Below are 14,915 nucleotides of genomic sequence, written 5' to 3'. Positions count from 1 at the left end.
TTGAAGTATCATAGGATTGTATTTTAGAGCTTGCAAGAATTTTAGAAGACATCCTCTACAGATAAGGAAACTGAGTCTCAGAGAGATTAAATGCAATTCTTCAAGTAGAGCTATCATATTTTAAAAAAAAGATTAAAATTATTCTGCAGCATGGCCCAATGGAAAGAACACTAGATCTGGATTCAGAGCACCTTCGTTTCAATTCTAACATTTTCTTTTATTACTTGTGTGACTTTTGACAACTCACTTAATCTCTAGGAAACATTTTTAAAATAAGGAGGTTGGACTCTTAAGGTCCCTCCAAGTTCTAAATCTATACTCCCATACCCTAGCTAGAACTAGGTAGAAGTTGCAGAAATGCAGATTTTGACCGATGCTAAGGAAACAGTTTATAGCATCTATCTGAAAGTGGAACAGCTGCCTTGGAAAGTAGCAAGCTATCCATCACTGGAAGTTTTTAGGTAAAATCTGAATTATTCCTCCCTGGGGATGATATAGTCAGATATGAGTTAGACTGAAGGGTCTCTGGGATCGCTTCCAACTCTTAAGATTCCCTCAAACTTTTAAGGATTAAATCAAACAGAGCTTGGAAGCTTAGACCTCTAGACCTGGTCTGACAAGATGCAAAAGCCAAGCCCACCTGTGTATTTGCATTTTCCAGGCCCTGTCTCTCAATGTCCCTGGTTTCCCTTCACTGTGCTGGTGAGTATAAAGCCCTATCGGAAAGGTCAGAATTGAACAAGCTTAGGCCAGGACTGACCAAAGGAGAAGTTGAACATTGCATTTTTTTTCATTCCTAGTTCATTCCACTTTTAACTTTGTTTCTTTAGGATTTGGGATTTGCTAGGCAAGGTTTTTCTGCATGCTTAATTCTAAGGCTTCCCTCCATTGACACCCCTACGCCCCATCCCAAATTCAGGAAAGGCTCTTGGTAGGTTTGGAAACTAAGGAGGGAAGAATGAGGCTGGAAGAGTAGGGGCCAGACACGTCTGCTTTGCTACTGTCGACTTTCAGTTACCCAGGGTCAGATTCTAATTCAAGTTCAACAAAGCATTTAAACCTTAACTAAATGCCTACTGTGTGTAAGGTGCTAAGGATAACTACAAAGACAAAAAACAACCTTCCCTGCCCTTAAAGAAATTGCATTACACTGAATTATCCAATTCAATTTGTTAAGTGTTATTTTTTATAATAACTATAAATTATCAAATGAGAAAATATTTTTAAAGCATTTAGTATGGTACTGGCACATAGTAGGCACTATATAGATGTTAGTGATGATGATGATGATGATGATGTTAGATGCCACAAGTAGAATGTATGTCCCCTGCCCTCCAAGGGATTACAAGGTACTTGAGGGAATAGGATAGATAAAGATATTTTTTTTGGAGGGGGGAAAGCAAGGCAATTGGGGTTAAGTGACTTGCCCAAGGTCATACAGCTAGTGTGTCATGTGTCGGAGGCTGGATTTGAACTCAGGTCCTCCTGACTCCAGGGCTGGTGCTCTATTCATTGCACCACTTAGCTGCCCCAAGATACTTTTTTTTAATACAAGGCAGCATATACTAAGTGGCCTGTGAGTGATGCCCCCAGTAAAGGGATATGGAAGAAGGAAAGGTAACTCTTTATTAGAGAGGTAGGAGAAAAACCTCAGGGAGGGGCTGAAATTTGGATTGGTCCTTAAAGGATGTGCAGAACTTGAAAGGATAGGGTAAAGATGGTAGTCCATTTAGAACTCTGGGGACCCCAGTGAGCAAAACTCAGAGGGGATGAGGAGAATGGTGACTAGACCAGCTTGGGCAGAATAAAGAATTGCTTAGGAGAAGAATAGAAGACATTGAATCCCAAGTTAAAGAGTTTGGAACTTAATCCTAGACAGTAGAGAGCTATTGTAGTTTTTTTATCGTGTATTGAAGACTTGTGGACAGATCTGTGTCTTAGAACATTGAATCTGGCTGGGAAATTAGTATGAATTGGAGGAAAGAGATATGGAGAGACCAGTTAGATGGTTAGTAAAATAACCCAAGTATGCAGTGGTGAGTTCCTGAACTTGGAACTAGGGTGGTAATAGTAGGAACAGAAGGGAAAGGACAAATGGGAGACTCATGATAAAGGACAGCTCTAGAGAATCTAGTGATGGCTAGGTACTGGAGAGTAGGAGGAGTATTGGGGGGCCATGCAGTAGGAGCTAAGTCCTATCCATAACAAGGAACAGGCTTTCTGCTCCCTATGGCGTAGTGAAAAGTTACTGAATTTGGAGTCTGAGACATGGGTTCAATCCAAACTTTGATGCTTGCGATCTGTGCGACTTTGGGGAAGTCACTTCATCTCTCTAGGTCTCAGTTTCCAAAATTGCAAAATGCCAGAGCAGGGGAAGGCGGGGGGAGTGGTGGCAGATTCACTAGGAGGAACTTTCAGTCCCTTCCAGCTGCAGATTCATGATGCTATAATTTCTTCTCACCCTCTCCTCTGGACCTTTGCTGGGTGGATACAGTCTGCGGAGAGAACCTGCTGGGCCCCCGGGTGGTGGGCGGGCAGAAAGCATCTGTGGAGACTTGGCCCTGGCAGGTCAGCATTCGGCATCACAAGGTTCACTTCTGTGGCGGCTCCATACTGGATCATTACTGGATCCTCACTGCTTCCCACTGCTTCAGGTAAGGCCCCATCCACTTCCCAGCAGGAGTAGGGACAGCAGCAGCTAGAGCGCTTGGACTCCTCACTCTTGAATTAAGGGTCTGCCTTCCTTCTCTGTCCTCCTTTATCTGGAAGCCTTATTGCCAGGGAGGGGCAGCCAGGTAGTGCAGTGGATAGAGTGAGGGCCTAGAGTCAGGAAGACCTAAGTTCAAATCCAACTTCAGACATCTCCTAGCTGTGTGACCCTGGGCAAGCCACTTAACCCATCTGTAAAATGAGCTAGAGAAGTAAATCACAAAGCACTCCAGTATCTCTGCCATGAAAACCCCAAAACAGGGTCACGAAAAGTTGGCCACCACTGAAACAACTGAACAATAAATTGACAGGGAGGGATCATCTCAGAGTAACAAGCCAACAATTCAGTTCTGTCAGATTTTACTCAAAGTTTCTGAAGTACTGGGTGGCTAGGTGTAGGTGGTGCCATGAATAGAGCACCAGCCCTAGAGACAGGAGGACCTGAGTTCAAATCTGGCCTCAGACACTTAACACTTATTAGTCGTGTGACCTTGGGCAAGTCACTTAACACCAACTGCCCTGCCTTCCCCCCTCCAAAAAGCAAAAAAAAAAAAAAAAAACATTTCTGAAGTACTTATTGCATGCAGGGAAACTGTTCTAAACAGTGTGAGGAGATGAAAGCTTAGAAACAACATGGTCCTTGCCTACATAGAACTTCCAGTCTAGTCGGAAATACAACATATACACAAATAACCATGATGTGAAATAACATTGCCCTGTTCAGAAACTTTCCGTGACACCCCAACTCCCTGAATGTTCTACCCCAGAGGCCTGCAAACAAGAGAGAAAGAGGCCCCACAAAGGGACTCCCTTAGAGGCCAGGAACATGTATTTGCATTTTCAGGCCCTGCCTCTCAATGTCTCTAGTTTCCCTTCATTGTACTGGTGATGAAACTTCTGGAGAATCTAGAAGCATGGACACAGAAGGGACTCTGGAGACTGATGATTTCCCACTAAGGCAATGGCCAGTCCCCCTAGTTTCTGACCCCTATCCCTAGGAGAATAGCTGTAATTATAATGCATATAACCCTCAAAAACAGTTCATGACTTCTTATTACCCATAGAATACAATACAGACTGTTTTGCTTGGCATTTAAGGTCTCCCTGTCTTTCTATGTTTTTTGCACAATTATAGACAGACTGGGCTACTGGCAGTTGCCCAGTCTGATCTTGCATATCTATAGCCTCTCCTCATTTGTAAAAGCCACCCTAGTGCCAGGAATCCACTTCCTATTGAAATCACAGCCTATCAAAACCCTCACCCTTCAGGGTCCTGCTTGGGCGTTACTTCCTCCATGAAGCCTTCCTTAGTATCCTCTCCCCACCTCTGAAAGTGGTCTCTCCCTTTCCAGATTTCCTTAGAATCTTTTCTTAGAATCTAGCTCTCACCTTTGCCCTATCTTACTCTACCCCATATATATAATTATTTGTAAATGTGTTATATCACCATCGTAAGAGTGTACAGTCCCCTAAGGGCAGACGCTTGAGGAGATTAATAGATGACATTTATATAGTGTTTTACAGTCTGTGAAGCATTTTATATGCATTACCACATTTGATCCTCAAAGCAATCCTTTGAGATGTTTATAATACCACAGGTATTATTCTTCCTGTTTTGCAGATGAGGAAACTGAGTCCCAGAGTTACCTGTAGTCACACAGATAGTGTCATGTGTGCATGTGTTCATGTGTGTGCACATATGTGTATGTATGTACATATATGCACACATACATATACACATGTGCATATACTGTGGCTATGTGTCTAAAAAAAGGTTAATTGTGGGGAAGCAAGGAGAAGACAGTAGCTACTAAAGGAAACAATTCTGAAAGGTTTTGATAAAAAGGGAGTGCATTCCAGGCATGAGGGAAATTCCCTTAGGTTTTTTTTGTGTGTGTATGTGCCTCTCCGATGTCATTATTCTACTCTAGTTCATTTTGTGCTTATTCTTGCATGGCTTAGCCTCTACACACACACACACACACACACACACACACACACACACACACATACTCTGTTAGATCCTTGAAGAAAGGCACACTGAGTCTAATTAGCCCAATTATCTGAACAGGTGCTCTATGTCTCGCACCAGTAACCATTCACCATCTCAGAAAGGTCAAGCTCCTTTGGAGAAAAATCAGCTTCTCTGATCAGGACAAAGTCTATGGCAGGGTACTTTGGCTCCTTCCTAGAACTGTAATTAGTCATTTGATCTTGTCTGAGGCAAGTGGCACAGAAGGGACACTCTGAAGCTGAGGGGAAAGCTGCCTAGGGGGAGGAGGAGAGTGAGCCCAGGAGAAGTTGACCTTAGATACAGCCACCATTTTGCCATCTGGGGATTTACTAATTTAAAATCACTTAACTGGATGCTTGGATCAAATGTTTCAACACTGCTGATGGACTGGTTGCCAGTAGCACTGGTTACCCTCCGAGTTCCAACTTCTTGGGGCAAACTTCTGGACACTCTGCTGCTCCCACACTACTCCTCTCTCCCTCTCCCCCTTCTCCAGGAACTCGGAATGGGGCAAAGTCAAAACTACCCTGACCCCTGCTCTGCTCTGTCCTCAGGACCTATCCAGAGGTGACCCAGTGGAAAGTAAAGGTGGGCACTGACCAGCTATACTCCAGAAACCCATACTTGGATATAGACAAGATCTTTGTCTTCCAGTTCAACAATTTATACCCCAAAGAGAATGACTTGGCCCTGATCAAGCTGAAAAAGCCTCTTGTTATGTCAGGTAAGAACCAGTGCCTGAGAAATGGGCTCAGAGAGAAGAGACACAGGATATCAGGTACAGCATGCCAAGTCCAAACACAGCTCTGTCCAAAGCCCCTCAGTCCCAGATCTGGAGCTTGAAGCAACCTCAGAAGGTTGTGTGGTCTAGGCCCCTGCCTTCAGGCAGCTAAAGTATTATCCCTGTTTTACAAATGAAGCAGCTGAGGCCTGATGTGTTTCAGTGACTCCCACAAAAGATTAAGCTTCCTACTGGAGTACCCAAAAAAGGTGCTGCTCCTGTTAGCTTAAGCAACAAAAGCAACCGAGAAAAAATTCACAGCCTCGAAGATCCCAGGACAGGAGCCTGCTCATTCTGTGGATAAAACCTCTATTCACCAGGTCCAGAACTCCTCCCTCGTGCAGAATCCCTAGAATGTCTCTGTAATGGGAATGGGAATTATTGCTTTGGCGCTGCAGTCTCTGGTCTCATTTAACTCTTGGTTGGTGAAGAGGGAAAGACTCAAATTATTTCCCTAACACAGGAAGCAAGTTGTACAAAAGATGCTGCAAATGCAGATTTTTTTTTTTTACCAGACAAATTCCTCTGAGAGATGTAAGTGACTTTGGGTGGTTCCTAGAAATAAAAGGGAGACTATACCATTTATCTTTAACTTAGCAAGATTTAATCCTTCACTGAGTTCAGGGACTGGCAATTATCCCAATATAGCAACAAGAGCTAAAATTTATATAGCACTATAAGGTTTACTGTTTGATGCTGGATAAGTCATTTTGCCTGTTTGCCTCAGTTTCCTCATCTGTAAAATGATCTGGAGAAGGAAATGGCAAAGCACCCTAGGATCTTTGCCAAGAAGACCCCAAGTGGGGTCACAACGTGGGGACTGAAACCATTGAAAGACAACATGAGGTTTACAAAGCACTTTACAAATTTTCTCTCAGTTTATCCTCACAATAACCCTGGGAACAGAGTGGTATTATTATCCCCATTTTACAGAGAAAGAAACTGAAGAAGATAGAGATTGAGTGATTTGCCCAGGATCACACCCCTAAGTAAGTATCTGAAGCTGAATTTGAACTCAGGTCCTCCTGATTACAGGGCCCACACTCTTTCTATTTCCACTGCCTAGCTGCCCCAACCTTTGTGACTTTGGGCAAATCATTTTGTTCCTTTGATCCTCAGTTTCCAGAGAGCAACATAGTGAATAGGGTTATAATCTTCAAGTCAAGAAGGCCCAAGTTCAAATTCTGCCTCTAACTCTAGGCAACTTGAGCCTAAAGCAACTCTCTAGGAATTACTGTCATAGAGGGTTGCAACCTGCATTAGTGGAGGAAGTTCCTACACCAGGAATTCCTCATGCTGATGAAATCACAGATGCTCTGACTATCATGTTCCTCTCCTGTAAAATAAGAAGATTGGGCTTAGATGACCGTGAAGCACCCTTCCAGCTCTTGATCCTATGACCCTTTGACTTTCAACTCTCAATTTATTTGTCAAGTAGAGATAATTAATTGTTAGTCTCCGAGCCCAAAGGAGAATTGAACTTTCCCAGGGTAAGGCCAAAAGCCTTGCTCAATCCCTCTGTTTTTTTTTTTTTAAGGCTTGGTTCGCTTGGGAATACTACTCTCTCCATTATCATCACTTTCTAAATGCATTTTGTTAAGGGGCCTCTTCTAGCTAGAGTGGAAACCAAAGGGCTGGGTACAAACTCTGATACAAGCCCTGCCTGTTGGAAGCCAGTAGTCTAAGGGAATGCCAGGCATTCCCCAGGCTGCCAGAACCAGCCAGATTAAAATAGAATCTGAACGTATTCAACAAAATAAATAAAAATACAATAGAACATAGATAATGATAATATGTGGTTTTCTAAGTCAATATGAGGCCCATGGAAAACTATGGTTTGGAGGCCCCTGTTTCTTTTTAACACCATAGTCACAGACAGAAACAGAAAAGACTACATCAAACAAATTTGTTACTGAGCACCTTCTGGGCTGGGCAGGTAGTTGGTGCAGTGGATAGAGCACCAGACCTGGAGTCAAGATGACTCATCTCCCTGAGTTCAAATCTGGTGTAGACACTTCCTAGCTGTGTGACCCTGGGAAAGTCACTTAACCCTATTTGCCTCAGTTTCCTCATCTATAAAATGATCTGGAGAAGGAAATGGCAAACCACTCCAGTATCTTTACCGAGAAAACCCCAGATGGGGTCATGAAGAGTCAGACAGGACTGAATAACAACCTTCTGGGTACAAAGCTCTGTGCTGGACACCATATGTCATAGTGAAGTGTATGTCTTAGTGCTGACCTCAATGACCTTGCCATCTTACTGCGTATGTCAGGGCATAATTAATAAGCATTCCATCTCCCTTTCACTCTTGCTGTCTCTTTGAATCTCTTCCCCCTCTTTTCTCTCTCTCTCTCTCTTTCCTCTCTCTCCTTTTCCCTCCCTCCCTCTCCCATCTGCTCTGTCTCTCCCTTCTCCCTCCTTCCCTCATTTTTCTACTACATTCTCTCCATCTCTTCCTTCCTCCTCTCCTCTCTTTCTCCTTCCTTCCTATATTTCTCTCCATTTCTCTTTCCCCCTTCTATTTTCTCTCTGTATCTCACTGTCACTGCCGCTCTATCTCTTCCATTCCCTCTCCTTCTCTGTTTCTGCCTTTCCTTGCCCCCTACTCTCTTATCTGTCTTCTTTCTATCTCTCTCCTTCCTCATGTTTCTCTCTGCCTGACTCTTTGTCTTGCTCTTTCCCTCTCTCCCTCACTCCGTCTTCTGCTCTTTGTCTCTCCGCCTACAGATAAGGTGAGACCCATCTGTCTGCCATTCTTTGATGAGGAGCTGGCTCCAAATACCCCACTCTGGATTATAGGCTGGGGTTACATAAAAGAATCAGAAGGTAATTTCTTGGGGCCCTCCCATTAGTGGGACTCTCCCGAAGTCATCTCCACAAACTGCTTTTATAGACATCTTAGAGGCACTTATGGGGGTGGGGGAGGCAAGGATTAACAACCCCAGACAGACTTGCAAACCTTTGTGAACAGAAGCCACTTAATGCCTTCTGAAGTGTGTATAGCCTTGTAAATACTGAGAGGAGAATTTCTCCATAGGGAGGAATGTGAAACTGCAGTGGGCAGCTGAAAGAAGCCATGGTCCCCCTCTTCTATAAAGATTTCCCCAGGAAAATTTGAACAGCCCTTCCTAAAAGGCAGGGACACAGATAAGATGACTTCACAGGGTCTCCTATATCCCGAGACATTTGGGCTGGAAGAGAGAAGCCTCCACACATCCCCAAGGCAATGGGTGGTCAGTGGGCGGAAATTTGAAGGTAGAAATGTGTCTGTTTGCTACCTCCCAGAGAAGTTTTCCAAAACCCTGCAACAAGCAGAAGTCCAGCTCATTGATAGAAATCAATGCAACGACAAGGAAGCATATTTTGGGAGTGTCACCGAGAGTATGCTTTGTGCTGGTGTCCCTGGCCACAGCGTCGATTCATGCCAGGTGGGGTGCTTAAAGAGGTACCTGAAAAATACCAGTGTTGCCATAGACATAGAATAAGGGAGATATAGGCCTTAAATTCTTAACTCCAATACTTATGATCTGCGTGACCCTGGGTAAATCTTGGATCAGGATTGATGTCTTGGATTGCAACATGTTAAAGTGGAAAGAATGCCAGCTTTAGAGTAGAGGAAATGGGTTCTGATGAAGGCCGCCACACACTACCTGTGTGGTCTTGGGCAGCTCACTGCAATTCTCTGGGCCTCAGTTTCCTAATCTGTAAAAGGAGGAAGTTTAACTCAATTGAATGGACCTCTAAGGACATTTAAGACCTGCTCCAGTTTTAAGTCTATGATCCTAAAATTAAAAGATCACAAAGAACCAGGGGACTGGAAGTTACAGTGAGAATGAAGAAAGGTAAAGGAGGAAGGTGTTGAAGGATAGGAAATTGTCATCAGAGAGGGCAATTACAGAAGTCAAATTCTTAAAGTTGAGTAGTTTCCAAGTGGTGCCCAAGTCTTGTATGTAACCCCCCTGGAGAAGGGCAATTCAGTGAGCCACAGAGATGAGTGAATGAATGAATAAATGAGCAAATGGCATTTTCTAAGCACTTATTATGCCCTAAGCTGGAGATATGAAAAGAAGAACAGGACAGTCCCTTCCCTTAAGGAACTCATATTGTAATAGTGGGAGACAATGCTTAGATGTTTCAGCTGCATGTCTAATGAGAAGGTCCATGGTTCTCAGAAGCAAAGTAGATGGTAATGCATCTTCTTTACTGTCATGTCCATTGAAAAAACCATATCTGTTTGTGATGTTGAAGCATTTGGCAGTGCCAAGGCCTTTAGCAGTAATAGATGTCATAGGAATTGAGCAGGCTGATGAGCATGGAGGATAGGGTATTAAAGTGTCAAACAAATTTGAGTTACTATTACTGACATATTATTATTAGAATGGTCAACAAGGTAGACAAAGAAAAGGATGTTGGGGCTTGGGATAGAAAGAAAAATTGTGATCCAGGCACCAAAACCATTGAGGAAGATGGGAAAGGGTCACAGAGGTTGGTCCTAGGGAATTATCAACAAGGATGTAGACAATGTGGATGGCCATGAACTTCAGAAGAATGGAGTTTGATGAGTGATGGTGGCCAAGCAAGAGTCAGAAGAGACAGAGAACAAGGGAAATGCTGATATCTCTTGTCTCTGAGGGTCATGAGAGAAGGAGTAACCAACTTTGGAGATGATGCATGATTCCATGCAGGTAGTTTGGGGGGAGGGGTGACCATTCATTAGTCCAAGATACTCAGAAATAGTATTCTGCAGGTGCCTTCAACAGTGCCTACAGCAGTAACTTGCATACAGTGGGGGCTTAATCAGTGGTTGTCAAATTTACATTGTGTGTTCTAAATGAGTGGTGCAAACCATAAATTCTGGAAAAGTTCATAGGACAGGATGGTAGGACAGTATTATAGAGTGTAACACAATGTTAAAGTTGGAAGGGACTTTGCAGATTATTTGATCCACCCTCCTCATTTGATAGATGGGAAAGCTGAGGCCCAGAGAGGCAAATCTCTGAAAATGTCTTGCCCAAAGTCACACAACTTGATAAATGGGAAAGCCAATATTCAAACCTTGATCTTCTGAACCTCAAGTCTATCCAATTCTCTGTCCACTGACCATACTGTGCCATTTCCTTCCTTCCTCCTTACTATTCAGGAAAGGCTTAAAGGGGGTAGGGGCTGGGGAGAAGACAGGATGGAGAGAATTAACATAAGCAGAAAACAGGACAGGGCATTCTAAATTAGAAAAGGAACATGTTTAAAGACATTTGCTGTGGTTCTCCTTGTGATTCAGTTTTGACATGGCTGGCCAGAGTTAGAAGTATATAGTTTGTGACTGGGGAACAATTGAGCTAACTGGCCCATGTAGGGATCCAGACTTTATCCCTAGGATCCAGCCTGGCCCATGTAGGGATCCAGCCTGGCCCATGTAGGGATCCAGGTTACATCCCTAGGATCCAGCCTGACCCATGTAGGGATCCAGGTTACATCCCTAGGATCCAGCCTGACCCATGTAAGGATCCAGACTTTATCCCTAGGATCCAGCCTGGCCCATGTAGGGATCCAGACTTTATCCCTAGGATCCAGCCTGGCCCATGTAGGGATCCAGGTTACATCCCTAGGATCCAACCTTGGCCTTATGGCTAGTAAAGAAAGAAAGCTGGTGTTCTTAATGAGACCTCAAGTGAATATATCATAGCTCAGTTATGGAGACACATTAGTCTAATCCATCTTGTCTTACTGGAGATGAGAAATCATCTTCCAAAAAGATGTTTGCCTAGCCTCAAGGGAGAGCTACAGCCTAAACCAAAGGGGATAGAGACTTTCCAAGCTCTCTTTGTTCTGAGACCCTGGGAGGACACCAGGGTTGACATGGGCACCACAGGAGACACATCGTGTCACATGAGAGCATGCACAACACCTCTGCCCTTCCCACAGACTCTCCAAGCCCACAGAAGACCTGCCTTAGGCCTCATATCAGCCAGCTGGTGGGGAAGGGGAAGAGGCAATGAGGGATAAAACAGATCTGAATCTCAAGGGTTCTCAACAATGAAGAGGCTGGGTCAGGGAGTGGGGAGGCTTTCACAATGCCTGTCCTTCCCAGAAGGTCACCCCATTTTTCTCTCTCCCAGGGGGACAGTGGTGGGCCCTTGATGTACTTTGAAGAGAGGTGGCAGATAGTGGGTATCGTGAGCTGGGGCTATGGCTGTGGGCAGCACAACATCCCAGGTGTGTACACCCACGTCAGTTTCTTTCTCAACTGGATCTATAACATCCGGAAGGTAGGTATACCTGACTCCCACAATTCACTGCCTCCTAAACCCCTTATAATTCTCAACTATGGCCACTGTAAAGCAAAACCAGCCTTTAGGTGGCTGACTATATGAATTTAAAATGTTCCAGGAAGCTTTCCATCCAAAAAGCACTTAGACCATGTCAAAATTTCCACCATTAGAGCTTCATTTCTCTAGCGTAACCTTTGTTAAATACACCTCTCCCTCAAGAAGAGGTGACACAGTGATTTATGCTCCAACCTGAGACAGGTTTTGATTGAAGGGAAAGAGCATGAGAACAGTAAAGACTAGGGATGGAGAGGTGAGGGAAGAATCTAGAAAAGAGAGGCCCGAAAGAGAGATCTTACATACTAATAACTGAAGCTATCCAGCTAGGTGGCACAGTAGATAGCGCACCAGACCTGTCATCAGGAAGGCTCATCTTCATGAGTTCAAATCTGGCCTCAGACAGCTGTGTGACCCTGGGCAAGTGTATCAGCAATGCCATATTCACAATGCCTATGGAGATTACAGATATGCTGATATAATTATCCATCACAAAATACATCATGCTTGCCATATGGGGGAATAAACTAGAAAATTTATTAAGATACCAAAAGACTGAGTCCCAAAACCAGAAAGTGAAAGCCATCAGAGTAGTTATGACATTGGCACAGGTAGATAAAGTAGAAAGCACCCACATTTTCAAGCCTTTAAAACAGAACAGGCTACCTCAGGCAAAGGTCCTCCTCTCCCCACTCACAGCAACCACCCAGCGTCCGGGAAGTGCACTCCCAGCAGCTCCGGCCCCTGGCAGTCCTCAGCAGGAGTCCTTAGCAGAAATTCTGGCTAAGTCAAAAAGGGCTTTGCGCTGCCACTGCCTCTGCTGCTGCTGCCGCCGTCGCCACCACCGCCAGCCACCGCAGGAACGCTAGTTTGGCTTCCGCTTTCTCTTGCTCCACCCCTTCCTGCTACGTCAGCAAGTCCAATGGGGCATGGAAGATCTTTAAATCCCATAACCCTTACAGCAAGTCACTTAACCCTTTGACCTCAGTTTCCTCATCTGTAAAAATGAACTAAAGAAAGAAATGGCAAACCCCTCTAGTATCTTTCCCAAGAAAACCCCAAATTGGGTCATGAAGAATCAGACACAACTGAATAAGAACAAAGCTATCCGATCCAATCAGCATTTATTAAGCACTGCTATGTGCCAGTTTCTGTGCTGAATGCTGGGGACACAATTAATAAAAAGAAAAGCCCTCAAGGAGCCCATAAATCTAACGGGAAGACTTCTTGTTCAGTCATTTTCAGCCATAACCAACTCTTCATGACCCCATTGGGGGCTTTCTCGGCAAAGATACTGGAGCGATTTGCCTTTTCCTTCTCCAGCTCATTTTACAGATGAGGAAACTGAGGCAAAGTGGGCTAAGTGACTTGCCCAGGGTCACACAGCTACAAAGTGTCTGAGGTCAGATTGGAACTCACGAAGATCAGTCTTCCTCACTCCAGGCCCGGCACTCTATCCGCTGAGCCACATACCTGCCCCCAATGAAGGGACAACACTCCAAAGGGGGCAGGAAAAGGTGTGGGGGGTAGGGGAGCAAGGGTATCTTGTTCCATGGATTTGAAACCTGGTGGAGAAGCAGGTACAGAGTGGAATGAGCCAAAAATGTCCAGTTTCTCCCTTCTAAGGAGGAGTTTGGAATTCTACCTTCCAGCCCTCCAATTAAAGCAGAAAAGAGACTGGGGGAGGTGGTATCAGTCAAGGCCTGAGTCGGCATCTTAGTGGTGGATTTAGAAGAGATTGGGAAGGGCATCTTGTTTTCTGGAGCTGAAACTGGGTAGATCAGCAAATTCAAACTGAGTAGATCTACCCCAGAGTCTGGGGTAGATCCCAGAATGTCTATTCCAGAGTGCAATGAGCTATGTTGGACAGTAATGGATTCCCTATCAGGTCTCTGAGCAAAGAGAGGATGGCCATGTACTGGTTACCTGATAAAGACGATTTATATTTAGGAAGGAGTAAGACTAGATGGCTTCTTATTCTCCAACCACGAGACCCTGTATCTCTTTGAAACTTCACTAGGTGGTACAGTGGATAAAGGACTGACCCTGGAGTCAGGAGGACCTAAATTCAAATCCTGCATCAGACACTAGTTGTGTAGCCCTGGTCAAGTCATTTAACCCTGATTATCTTCAAAAATAAAATTTTCTTTTTGAAAGAAACTTCATATTCTCTCTCTCTCTCTCCCTTCCCTTCCACCTCTCTCCCCCCTTTCCTCCCCAGAAATGAAGCTTCTGCTGTTGTGAAGATTCCTTCATGAGCTTCTTTGCCCATCCCTCATCCCTAACTCCCTCCCTATCACATGCAGGAGTTTCCACCCAGAGCAGGATCTCATTTCTCAAAGAAGACCGCTTCCTTCAGGCATTTCAAGGCCTCCCTAAAGCAGCTGAGGGGCCCAGTTTCAAATTCTATGCCCTAAAGAAGGAACTCCATGGCCACCATCTCAGCCAGCTCCCTCCCCCAAGGGAGAGCCACTCCTGTGAGCCGAGAAGTCTCCTGGGCCTCCGATTTCCAGAGTGCTCCCTCAGCGTAGGAACGGTGTTGAACAGCTGCTCCCTCTTGTGGGCTCCCATCCCCCTTGATAGGGTGGGTGGGGAAAGAAGAGGGGCTCCCTTAGGACCTTGCCACCCAGGCAGGGAGATCAGCTATGACATCACAGCACAGATGAGGACGAGGGTGTTCGCTTTCTGCTGTGGGGTTTGTGAATATTGCTGCCATCTCCACTGCTTTCACAAGAAAATGCAAGGCCTTTGAGACACATGGCTGTGTTGTTGTGGTCTGTTCTCCCCAGTACTATTATCACACTGGGCACCTAGTCTAAGACTTACCTTGGTAGGAATTTGGGGACCTAAGAAAGCACTCTGACTCATCTAAGTTTTTTTAATGTATCCCCCTGGAAGTCACAAGGACCACAAATGTGATCATAGGTTCAAGGAGAGGACCTGGTCCAAAACTGTAGTTTCATCAGGGTTGGAAACTCATGGTGTGGAAAGCCCCTCCACTAATACATATGGCCAGCTGATCACTATTAGTCTGAGAAAGTTACCTAAAACTTTGAGAAGTTTAATGAACTTCCCATTCTCACAA

General features: G+C 44.7%; 1 protein-coding gene across 2 annotated transcripts in view; it reads left to right on the top strand.

Moving 5' to 3' along the window:
* TMPRSS4 (transmembrane serine protease 4) overlaps positions 1 to 14,586 on the top strand; it is a 46,273-nt gene extending 31,687 nt beyond the window's left edge. Inside the window, exons 6-12 of one of the 2 annotated variants that reach the window (XM_069066691.1) lie at positions 662 to 702; positions 2,495 to 2,654; positions 5,278 to 5,447; positions 8,235 to 8,333; positions 8,793 to 8,935; positions 11,624 to 11,773; positions 14,052 to 14,586. In XM_069066691.1, coding sequence (XP_068922792.1) covers positions 662 to 702; positions 2,495 to 2,654; positions 5,278 to 5,447; positions 8,235 to 8,333; positions 8,793 to 8,935; positions 11,624 to 11,773; positions 14,052 to 14,057 — 769 coding nt within the window. In that variant the 3' untranslated portion in view covers positions 14,058 to 14,586. Of the gene's footprint in view, positions 1 to 661; positions 703 to 2,494; positions 2,655 to 5,277; positions 5,448 to 8,234; positions 8,334 to 8,792; positions 8,936 to 11,623; positions 11,774 to 13,850; positions 13,991 to 14,051 lie in introns of those variants that run through there. The other variant, XM_069066690.1, reaches the window with a different exon arrangement.
* Positions 14,587 to 14,915: the final 329 nt, after the last annotated feature.

Source organism: Petaurus breviceps, unplaced genomic scaffold, assembly GCF_028583685.1.
Source record: "Petaurus breviceps papuanus isolate PSGF00001 unplaced genomic scaffold, PetGlider_PUasm1.0 90723, whole genome shotgun sequence".
Classification (NCBI taxonomy): domain Eukaryota; kingdom Metazoa; phylum Chordata; class Mammalia; order Diprotodontia; family Petauridae; genus Petaurus; species Petaurus breviceps.
Note: the sequence above shows the minus strand (reverse complement) of the source record. Positions and strands in the feature narration are given on the sequence as shown.